The sequence below is a fragment of the Engystomops pustulosus genome, chromosome 2 (assembly GCF_040894005.1).
Source record: "Engystomops pustulosus chromosome 2, aEngPut4.maternal, whole genome shotgun sequence".
Lineage (NCBI taxonomy): Eukaryota > Metazoa > Chordata > Amphibia > Anura > Leptodactylidae > Engystomops > Engystomops pustulosus.
The window spans coordinates 192,586,272-192,598,680 of NC_092412.1; the positions used below are offsets into that span (position 1 = coordinate 192,586,272).

General features: G+C 37.6%; 1 protein-coding gene across 6 annotated transcripts in view; it reads right to left on the bottom strand.

Moving 5' to 3' along the window:
- TRIM33 (tripartite motif containing 33) overlaps positions 1–12,409 on the bottom strand; it is a 70,338-nt gene that overhangs the window by 18,389 nt on the left and 39,540 nt on the right. For all 6 annotated transcript variants that reach the window (XM_072137659.1, XM_072137654.1, XM_072137660.1 and 3 more), the window contains exons 3-6: positions 9,093–9,240; positions 6,542–6,674; positions 1,990–2,106; positions 1,038–1,152 (exon numbers count right to left, since the gene is read on the bottom strand). In XM_072137659.1, the coding sequence (XP_071993760.1) occupies positions 1,038–1,152; positions 1,990–2,106; positions 6,542–6,674; positions 9,093–9,240 (513 nt within the window). The remainder of the gene's footprint in view (positions 1–1,037; positions 1,153–1,989; positions 2,107–6,541; positions 6,675–9,092; positions 9,241–12,409) is intronic.

A 12,409-nucleotide genomic window follows, 5' to 3' on the forward strand; every position in this document is an offset into this window, starting at 1 on the left:
ATAAATTAAAAATACTACTTATAAGTAACATTTACTGCAAAAATGGAGATTTCTTCTAAAAGTTAAAGACAGTTATGGATGTCTGTGTTCAGTCCCTGAAATATGGACCATAGATCTACATACTTCCCGTACAGAACCCGTCCTGACTCACAGAATTAAATATCATCCTTACAACCTTGCAAGTCTCAAAATAAAGGAATTATGATGATACAAGAGCCTAGTCCCATCCATATTTTAAAGTTGGAAACTGTTCTAAGTTACATACATAGAAAAAAACTTTAAAATACTCCCTTTTAGCTCAGATTTTACCATTTATTTTGTCCATATAAAGCTGCAAACAGAGATAGCTAGCAACCACTGGAAGCTACACAACAATACCTTTGTTTGTGTAGTCAGTAGCAGCAGGATTGTGAAAAGGGCATTTATATTACAGGATTGTAGCTGGACTTGAATCACTGGTGAAGTGTCCTCAAACTGTATTGAGCTACTCCACAGCAGTGAGTGGCGAAGCATCATAAAGACAGCTAAAAGCAGTGAGGACACCAAGTCCAGCTACAACCATGAAATACTCATCCTTTTCACATTACATCAACATCTTGAGATATGCAATTGGCTTTTAATGAACATTCTCTGTATTACATTACTAAGATGAGAAATCAACAAATACCTAAAGTATACACTGTTTGATATTTTGATTGAGGTTGTCTTTCTCTACCTTTTCTAAAGTGTTCCAAAGTGTTCCAAGTGTGCCAAAATCCCTATTCTGTCTAGATATTGATGTTCACTCCTTTTATGGATTTGTGATAAGAACGAGTGCAACTTGGAAATCCAGCACCAGTCAGCAAGTTGTGTATTCCAATGGATTCCATCTACTTTTCCTAACCTAATGCATTACATACTTTCCATAACCATACATATTACAAAATGATAAAAGCAGCTAATGTCAAGTCATTAATTCTGGATTAAAGAAACTGAATTTGTCACTTATCTAAAATGGATACAAAATGAAAAAAAAAAAAAATTGTAACATCTCCTACCTCCAGCTGTTGTAACAGAGATTTGCCCTTCTTATTAATTTCATTTATTAACGTGAAGATAGCAACTTTAATTTCCTGTTCCACCCTTTTATTAGTTTCATTCACTTCCTTTAACCTACAGAACACAAGAAGAAAAAAGATGGGAAATTCAATTTTAACCAAGTTTATAATAGTAATAGGGAATGAAAAGAATCTCTCCCTGTAGGGGCCAAACGAATGGAGGGGTAGGACAGCAATCCTTCTCTAATGAGGAGCAGTTTATGGTGGTGCCCGCAGCCGAAGTTTCTGATGCCGGAAACCAGGAGTCAGTATACTTGAAGGAGTATACTTGACAGCCCCTGTAGGGGCTGTCCTGCCACTGGGACACCAAATAAGCGGCTCCGTACACAAGCATTATAAACACTACCTATACTACTCAGATCATAAAGACCTTCCCCCTGTACCATCACTAAAAATAAAATATCACACTAAAATACCAGGAGAATGAAATTAGATTATGTTCCTATTCTTTGCTGGTTTTTCCATAACTGTAAAAGAACATGATGCATATTTACAGGCACTGATACCAGGGATCAGAATCCAGAAACCGTTACAAAATACAGACTTTAAGAGAGAAAAACAAACTGAAATTATGATAAATCTCAATGGATGTCATTTTTCACTCTCTCTCAGTAGCTTTTTAGTAAATCACTATCATTTATCACTTTTTCTTTTATAGCAAAGGAACTAATGACTTTTGCATTTAAAACCTTCCATGAGCTTCTAAGAACATAATGAAAATGGTCATGTCTGGCAATGTCCTCTGCAATGTCTTTAAACCAGTCCTGAGAACAGTCCTGTTATCCACAGATGAGAATTTGGCATTTATTTCTAGCCAATCTTTGGTATTTTATAGCTGAAACACAATTTCTAGCATTTCTCCTCCATTTAATGAAGAACAGTATCCATCTACCTGTTCTGAACCTGAGTAGCAGCAAAGTTAACGTAGTTCTTTTTTTCCAGAAGCTTAGCCAAGAGGTTCTCAATAGCACCCTTCTGGTTCTGAAAAGCCTCCTCCAAAAATTGGTATCTAAAGGAAGAAGGAAAAAAAAATGAGATTTGTTAATAGAATTATAGTAAAGAAAACATTAGATTCTGTTTTACGATCTGTACATATTTCTTTAGGTGCAGTATAAATAAATCATAAGCATTACAGATTTGAAGCAGACCTCATTCCCTTTAAATGTCCAAAATTCAATTTATGAACAGCGAGTTCAAAAGACCTACTGCTATGAATCCCTAGCTCTCCCATGTACAAAATTAGGACCAATTCAAAGAGCAGTTCTTCTAATGTGAGCTTATACCATGATAAATCCCTGTGATCGCCACACCAGCAGTCAGGCAGACACACATACTATTCCTAAGCAAAACCATCATCTAGTTTCCATCTTTACTAATTGAATCTTCTGAGTATTATACTCCACTGTCCCCTTCAGCACTATAGACATTTAAATGAACCTGTCACCAAGAATGTCATTTTTAGCCGGTGACAGGTTCCAATAGCTTATGCTATGCAGATGTTAAAAATGACTGTCAGCAATCTGAATAATTTCAGTACTTGATAATCATTTTACAGACCACACCCTCCTTCACCTTCCCTGCCTGTTCAATGCACATGACAGGGAGGGAATTGGATAAGTGTGAAGGAGAAAAGACCGCCACAGGCAGCTGCCCCCGCTTTCTTCCTGGGATGGAAGCCAGTAAAGTAAACTATGAGAAACTGAATCAGAAAGCTGACAAAGGCATTTTTAAAAATCAGCATAGGCTATTGGCACCTGCCTCCAGCTAAAAATGACATTCCTGGTGACAGGTTCCCTTTAAATGAAACAGCAATTTTCAAACATATTATAAACTTCTGGCTGCATAACTGTAGTTATAAGGAGGAACAGGGCACAGGACTTCTGTTCTAGTGAGTAGTGGAGGTCCTAACAGTGGGACTCCAGTGAGGGCTGTGTCAAATTTTTTTTTTTTCCAATCACACATTAGTATCATTAGAGATACAATGTCCAATGAGCGCTTAGTTTTAATAGCCTCTGTAAAATTAACAGGATTAATCTCCTTTCTATCCTTTTGCTACTGCAGTTAAAAAAAAAAAAAAAAAAAAAAAAAAACAATCTTTGTCCCTGAGGAATGAAATCTTTATTACTTTATTTTAAAAACATTACTCACAGACAATTGTGAACAATGAGAGTTTGCTCGGGGATGGCCCTGCTATGCTCAGACCTGTGTATAATACAGCAATTGTACTGCCACTGCTGAAAGATGACTGCAGTAATGGGCAGCGCACACTCCATACATCATGTGCAGGGGAAGCAAATGGCAATATTAGTCAAAACTGCATCTAAATAGCTAATAGCAATACACCAGTTGCCCAACATCTTAAAAGGCTAAACTGTAAATGATAAAATTGGTAATATATGGGCAAACTCCAGCATGAAACACAAGTCAGATGAAGAAAAAGAAATTAAGGTGGCAATTATGGGAGGAAAAAAAGAAAAGAAAAAATATATATATGCATATTTTTGAAGGTGACTAAAATGCAATGTGTTGTAACAAATACACAGATTTGTCACCGTAATTCATCAGAAGTGGAAGCATCCTCTCCACACTCAGAAATCAGCTGGCACACTGCAGCCAATAGGAAGTGAGAGAGGGGGCAGAGAGCTCAGCCGTCTACACCAGTGAATTAGGGGATTTCCACTGCTTACCACCTCCACAGGTGCTTCCAGCACCAGATACAAGGTAACAGCAGCCAGACAGACATGGCTATCTGCTGCACAGAGGAGTCCCCCCTAACATGGATCATAGCAATATAGCAGCCCTCTCCTCCTTCCACCATTAGTCAGGTCACACAGGAGGCTGCAGAGATAACACAAGTAACAGGCTGAGCTCTGACCTCTCCTGATGTAGTCCTCCTCCTGCACTCTCCACCATGCACTGTCCCTCCATGTTACCCTGCTGTCCTGCAGTCCTCCTGTACTCTCCTCCATTCACTGTCCCTCCATGGTACACTGCTCTCCTGCAAAGGGGCCCCTGTCCCTGACTAGCAGGGAAGTAGCTAAAGATCAGTAACATGTGAGAAGCTGTCACCTATTTATCTATCCAAGTCCTATTATCAATCACCTGTCATCTATCTATCATCCATCCATCGCCTGTCATCTATCCATCCATCTCATATCTTATATTTATTTATTTTCTTATTCAAGTATATATTGACAATGATTAAAAGGAGTGGAAGCAGTGTCAGGGCTTTGGTAGGTGACACACTACAGATTCCTGTAAATGCAGGGACTATTTGAGCACAGCAGGTGGAAGGAAACTCTGAAGGCTGATCGCTAGGCTCCTCCCACATCTGCTTCTGTGTGGAAACCAGGTAACCATTACAAATAGATTTTTGAAATATTGTAACCTCTTTGACAGCTTTTTGTAGTAAATACTTTCGTGGCATAACCCCTTTAAGCAAAAAATAAATGTAGAAGGAGATAACAGTCACTATCTTCTGGTCTGAGTTATCCACCCTTTGTGCCATGTGTGCAGATAAGATTGTATGTAAATAGTGGATAAGAGAACCCCCGCTGGTATCTTATCAGATATAAATGGAGAATTTGTGAAACAGATAACACAATGCATTATGGGCCTCTCCGAGATGTGCAGCAATGCATACCTACAATGTAGGAGAAGATGATCTATGCTCTGATCATAAAACAACTTATTTTTGGGTCTCTGAACATTTAAGCAACACCAAAAATATAAATTATTGTTACCAAAACATTAAAAATTAACAAACAACCCAGAAATGGTCAAATTTATTCATTTTACAGCATTTTCTGTGCGGTACAAATGGCACATCCTTTAATTGATGTCTTCATACCTTACTGCAAATATTTACATGTGGCAAAATGTAAAGTAGCGATTCAGAATTTGGACTTTGTTCAGCCACAGCGTTCACACTATTGCAGAATAGTTTTTCAGTTTTTGAGTGATCAGGTATTTTGGTACATGGCGTTACCAAACATGTATATTGGGGCAAATTTATCAAGCTGTCTAAGAGTAAGAATGTTCTTAGTTGCCCAAGGCAACCAATCAAAGCTCAGCTTTCATTTTACCATGAATGCTCATGAATATTTTAAAGGGGAGCTGTAATTGGTTGCCGTGGGCAACTAAGAACATTCCTACTCTTAGACAACTTTATTAAATTTGCCCCACTGTGTTTAATTATATATGTTGTTCTAAGGAAAGGTGGTGGGGTTCACTTTTTTTTTTTTAATATACACACACACTAATATTTGAGGCTTCCCAGGGTATTTTAATCCTAGGGGGTCTGACGTCCCTAGTGACGCCTCTTATCACATTACAGAGGGGAACCCTATGAATGCTAAAAAGGTTCTTATTAATACTTAACTACATAAAAACATCTCCACCAAAGTCATAGCCAAACAACCTGAAGAGAGTGACGTTTAGCTGGAGACCAATCAATTTTAGAAGATTGTAAGAAAGCACATACATACATATATACACATACATACGTATATACACACACACACACGCCTGCATAATACGGGCACCTAAAGTGACTTCCCCCAACTTCTAAAAGTTACTAATTTCAAGACTACTTATTTCAGCTCATTTGAATAAGATTAAGGAGATTTTCTTTATAGGTAAAAAAGCAAGTTTTAACATTTATTGCCCTGCCTTAGGGGGCATTACAGTCCAAGGAACTGAGGCTTTATCAATGTAGCAGAAGTAAGCCAGATGAATGACTGGAGTCTTCAAGGTGACTCTACCAGAAAGTCATATCATGTGTCTTGCTGCTTTACTTTATACTGCCCAACTTGCTTCACTTGTTGGCAGTTCAAATAAAGGTGCAATGGACCAAAACACACGGGCCTCATATCAAACCATAAAATGCTTTGTGCTTTGTCTTGCAATGCAAAACACATGTGGGCTTTACCTTCCCATTTACAAAATGCAGTTTTGGTTAAAACAAAGGCATTTTCAGATGCGGTTGTCCAAATCGTTTCAAAACATAATGCAAATGTATATCAACAGAAGCCAATTCTTTAATCACATAGCTATAATGATAAATGTAGGTCCAGCTTCATACAACAGTCCGGGAGAATTTATAAAACGTAGAAGTTTACATCATCTTGTTAAAAGTTAACAAAGACATGCTAGCACACAGAAAATGCAGACATCGCAGGGTTATTTTCCTACGCGTTTCGGAAAAGTTCCTTCATCATGACATTTATTCACATGGCTGACCCAATATCTGACCGCGATAGGCAAAGGCAAATAAATGCAACTTGGCTATTATATATATATATATAAAAAAAAAAATTGGACAAAACTACAACATGCTCTAGTTTTTAATGGATTGAACAAATGAACATAAAACAAGTTATACAGTAATCACTAGATTTTGGGCAGCTTTATTAAAACTGCTGGCACTTAAAAACCATACATACCTGTGTTCCTTATGCTCAAGAAGTTGGCAGTCACGACAAGTTAGTCTGTCACAAGTTTCACAAAACAGTTTGAGCTGCTCCTGTTTATGGACGGGACAAAAAACTGGACGCTGCCCTGAAGCTCCCACCGAATCTAGAGAATCGTAATTTTAAAAAAAAACATGTTTTAGTGAAATCATTTCTTAAAAGGAAGACTTTAGTCAAAATTGCTTAATTGGCTCACGTTTCGAGGGACCCGCCCCCTTCCTCAGACAGTGTCCCTCGAAACGCCACAGCCAACATGGAGCTCGCTAGTTCGTGGCGTGGGGTCTAAGTGAGGCAGTGTCTCTGTCTTATGGATCAAGAGTGACACGAGTCAAGCCTATTTATATTACAAAGCTAAGTACCAACTCTGCTGGATTGGTGAATTACAATGAAATGTTAAATTGAAGCTGGCTCATGTGATCCAAGGTTATACATTGTTGCAAGCGATATTGATGGAAATGTGCAGATACTAAGTTACTACATATATTATGGGACAAATGTATGTTCTGATGAAGAATGTATTGAGGTAAATCCTTGAAGTAAAAGTAAATCTTTTTGTAAAGTTATTTATGTGGTCATTATTTTGGACACTATTCATTGGATGCGATAATTGGGGAGAGCCGGAGAATCTCCCGTCCTAGATGACTGTTACAAAAAAGAAACTCCACATACTGTCTCTTTTGTTTTGTGAAGTAAACAATTCTATATAACATAACCATCAATGCTATTTAGGTGTAAAAAGGCATCAAGTTCTTTCTTGAAGTTCTCTGCTGTCCCTGCTGTGACCAGCGCCTGAGGCAGGCTATTCCACAGATTGATGATGAAAAAAGGATAAAAGGAAATCCGCACAGGCAACTTGGTAAAGGTTAAAAAAAAATTCTTCGAGTTTTATTAGTTACATATTAAAAAATGTGACATCACGATAGAATGCTAAATTAATGTAAACATTGCAAATTGCTTTTTTTTACAACCAAAACTGGTATGTGACGCTGAAAGCTTTTTGACTCAAAACCTTTTTATTTTTTCTATTCCACAGATTGACAGTTCTCATAGTAAAACAAGCCCTGTCGCCTTCTGGTGATTAAACCTGTTTTTCTCTAGACAGACAGTGCCCCCTCGTCTTTTGATTTGATTTAATCTGGAACAACTTGCCACCATATTTTTGTATGGACCATTTATATATTTATAAAAATTATCATGTCCCCTCGTAGTCGTCTCTTTTCCAGACTAAATAAATCCAGTTGTTGCTCTTCCCTTCAGGCCCTACACCATGCATTACACAAATTATCCTGACTGGAGTGTTCCTTTATGATGCGAATGAATATATAATGTCTCATTAAATGACCACTGAGGTAGCTGTAAGATGCATTTACTATGTTCCAGGGTAGATTCACACTTTTTTTCCCCACTTTCTGGCTTCAGTGAATTCTTTTCTCTATGTGCTTCTTCACATGTTTAATTTTTTCCCACTGATGAAATTAATAAATTAATGAATGTGTGTGCAGTCAGTTCCCCCATCCCCCGATGATGCTGGGAGTCAGGGGTTTTGTTGTTTAATAAAAGTATACCATCATTGTTTACACAAGGCAAAATACCCGGTTCCTAGCAACATTGGAAAAGAAAAATTGATAGCGCACAAATGTCAGGTTTTTGTTTTTTATGTTGAATCATTTTATTGACAAATGACAAAAAGTAAACAAACATTAAACAATGAACAATAAAACCATATATATCCACAGGGAGACATAGTCTGGTACATCATATTATACAAGGGGTTAAACATATCCCCATAGTAACTCACATAACTCACCAATTCTAAGGCAGGCGGTAAGGCCTGCAGGGATGCTAAAGGATTGAGTTGTGCAAAAAGCCCCATGCCTAGGTCATTACTCAGGTGCATTGCGCCACCCCAGTAAAAGAAAAGACCATAAAGGGAGGCCTAGTGCCCCAGTGATCGTATTTCCCAAAGGTGTTATAATATGATGTGACATGGTAGGAGCCTAATACTTTACCCAGTGCAGGGGATAGGAGCTCACCTAGTCGCTCTTGGATAAGCTAACCCATAGACTTCTATTGTCTTCAGTGAAAAAAATAGGACTGGTTCTAAATTTTTTTATCCACTGATCACAGATCAAAAACTCATAGAAAACACTTAAAGAGGAACACTTCAGTAAGGATTGAGTGAAGCCAGGAAGAGAAAAGAAAGTGAGAATCAACCCTAAAACCATAGCAAGTATTACAAAACATGTTATTGGGCTCCCTATCAACTATGAATGGTTTTTCTGACACCACATCAAACACTAGTGTGGCCAACAGCTATCCCCTATAAGAACAGAGAATAATCAGCATTTACTATGAAATTTCTTGACCAATATGGATTGTTTGATAGTAGAATAAAACCTGATGATTTTAGGAATCCAGCATATGGAGACACGTGCAATAGTGCTATCCAGGGCTGCTGCCCAAACCTGCTTTTTTAAGGATGAAACTGCTAACACAAAGTTACCATTAGACATAACGACCTTACCTGAAGACACATCTTCTTTCTTAGTGATTATATGGTCCTTCGTAAATTTAACCCTTTGATGTGCTTCTATACAAGTTTTACACAGCCATTCCCCACACTCCGAACATAACCCGACAGCACTTGCATTGTCTTCACAACTTGTACAAACCTATTAACATAAAAATAAATATCAATTATGATAATAGTGGTATTTTACATAAATATAGCACAGTGATGAAGAGCCTTAAAAAAAATGGCTTGTTTACCATGCACACTCTTACGCAAGTCTAAGAACAGGTCATTAATATAAAAGGGATAGGAGTTCAGATCAGCTGTACCGGGAAAAAAGAAATCCCCTTAAATTAGACCTAGCGGTTCGGGGATACACATTATAAAGGAGAAAGGAAAATGAAGCTCAGGTCATTACAGTTATTAAATATTCAAGCAGAAGGGCTGGGGTGTAATTAATATCATTTAATAAGTCAGGGATTGACGGACAAGACCATTTTCTGTTTAAAAAAAAGAACTGCAGAAATTTTTCTGGTCCATGATAAAGTGCCATGTAATATCTTTAATCGTGCCGCCAATGAAAGGACAGTTTGCAGTGCTCATGACTGCCGCTACCCAACCAGACTAATAAAATCTGCCTGCATAGTATTTTATCAAACAACAAGAATTACAGGCTGCCATTCAGGTATTGGCTTGTTCAAACAAAAAGATGTTTAAATAATCTGCACTTGCCATATTTAAACCTCAGTCGATACTAATATTTGTCAATTCATCCTACCTCCAGAAAGATATCTAGATATCATGTTACCCTCACAATAAGTCAGAGTCTTATATTAAAGGGTGTTTCCCACAAAAGTAAATGATCACATCTCAATCAACTGGTGATGTTAACACAATAAAGATTTTTAACCCCTTACTGTACAATTTTACTTAGTTTTATTGCTGTTTTAGCTCATATCACTCCTTAGGTAGGTCAGTGTAAGATTACAGGGTATGAGAGGAACTCTCTAACCAGACACATTATGATCCATCTAGTTCTGTTAGGTGACAATGTGGTACAGGTGTATAAACACTTTCATCTGGCTTCTGACATATTACTAACACACTGACACATAGGAAAAGAGAAAGACATGTTTTCACTGTCAGCTCTGCTACATCTCTGTTCCCACAATATTATTTTATATTTATTGTTGAACAAGACATTTTAGGGCTTAAAGGACACCTGTCATCAGGTCTGTGTCACTTGTCCTGTCACCTCTACCTGTTGGAGCAGCTCACAAGGATCCCATCCCAGCCTTTATCTAGTTATTTCATACATTATTCATTGTAAAATCATCTATTTTTTATCATGTAAATGAGGCTGGTCGCATGGGCAGAGGCAGTGATGTCACCCCTGTTACCCCTCCCCTGCTCATGTCTGTGTGTAATGTATAGTAAAGCATTGCATCTGCTGACATGTTGCATCCTCCTAATATACAGGTGAGAGACACAGACATCAGCTACACATGAATCTGACATGTTCTTCTGTAACATGGCTGCAGCCTGGAGCTGCTGTATCTCTCCTATACACACACACACACATGCACACACAGGCTGCAGGGGCCACCAGCACCAGGAAGCACAGCATTATACAGCCTCACATCATTATACAGGCTGTCAGTCATGCACTGGGGGTGTGGCTGTGCCTCCCACTCATGAATAGAGTGGACAGCTTGAATATGCTAATGCTTCATTGGACATTTCACAGGTCATTTGCATACAGCTTTAGGACCTCATTGCTTAGGTTTACAGGCATGTAGAGGCACAATGAAGGGATAGAGGCAATGCTCTCTAATGGCAGTGTATGAAAATATATTTAGTTTAGGGGGGTTATTTTGCATGACGGGTTCTCTTTAAGGACCAAGCCTGATTTGCCCCGTGTCATTATAGGAGGTTATACATTTGAAACACCAACATATCCAGGGGATTTTGAAATGTTACAAAATTTTCAGCAACAGGGGATACCAACCCCAAAATGGTAAAAACCGCAAAAAAAATTCTGTCACATGGCCCCAATAAAAAGGAAAAGATAAAATTTTATAGCCTACAAAAGGAGCCAATGAGAAAACTAAAATCCTGCCAAATGCAGGGCACTCCTTCCCCTCACTGTGCGTCCATAAAACAAGAAAACAGACGTGTGTGGAGGGGGGGTCTCTGTACTCGGCAGAAATTGCATAACAAATTGTAAGGTAGGTTTTCTCTTTTTATCTTTTGGAAATGTGTAACTTTTAGAGCTAAGTGTACGTATAACTGACAAAATTTGACCATTCTAAATTTCACCTCCTTTTGATTTAATTACTATAAAGATCTCAAGGGGTTAACAATTTTCCTAAAAGCTGTTTATGATAGTTTGAGGGGTGTAGATTTGAAAATGGGTTGATTTAGGTTGTTTTTAAAATTTTGAATATTTAAAATTTTATTAATTATCCCCGAATAGGAAATTATGAAAATACGAAAAACCGATATTCGATTTGTAAGCCGCGTTACATAAAAAGAAATTATCCAGACATTTCAAAAATTATGCAAATGTAAAGTAGACATATGGGAAATGTTATTCAGCAACTTATTTAGGTGGTAAATCTATCTGCCTGAAAACATGATTTAGAATTTCAAAAATGGCAAATTTTTCAAAAATTCTTTTTTTCTTTGTTTTTGTAAATAAACGCAAAACTTAGCCAAAACTGACCACTAAAATGAACTACAAAATGTGGGGAAAAAACAATTTCATAATCGCTTTGATAATTAACAGTGTTCAAAAGTTATAACCACATAAACCGACAAGTCAGAATACAAAAAATGGGGCTGAGCCTTAAGCTATAAACTGGCTACATCGTTTACCCCTACGGGACTCAGCCTATTTTGGCCTAAAGGACGCGGTCCCATTTTTCAAATCTGGCCTGTGTCACTATAAGTGGTTATAGCTTTGGAACGCTATGAGATATCCGGGGGATTTTGCGATTGTTTTCTCGTAACACATTGTACTTCAAATTAGTTTAAAAATTTGGATGAAATCTTTTGGGTTTAGTTATGGAAAAAAACAAAATTTGGCAAAAATTTGGAAATATTCTTTATTTTCAACATTCTAAATTCTCTACTTTTGATGCAGATAGTCATAGCGCTCAAATAAATTCTTAAAGCGTACATTTGGGAAATGTAAGTTATGTTGGATGGTTTTTTAAGATTCCACATATTTTACTAGAATGTTATAAGGCTCAGAATTTAGGTATAATTTTTCACATTTTTATGTAAAATCACCAGAACCAGTATTTAGCTGGACCTGCTCAACTTCT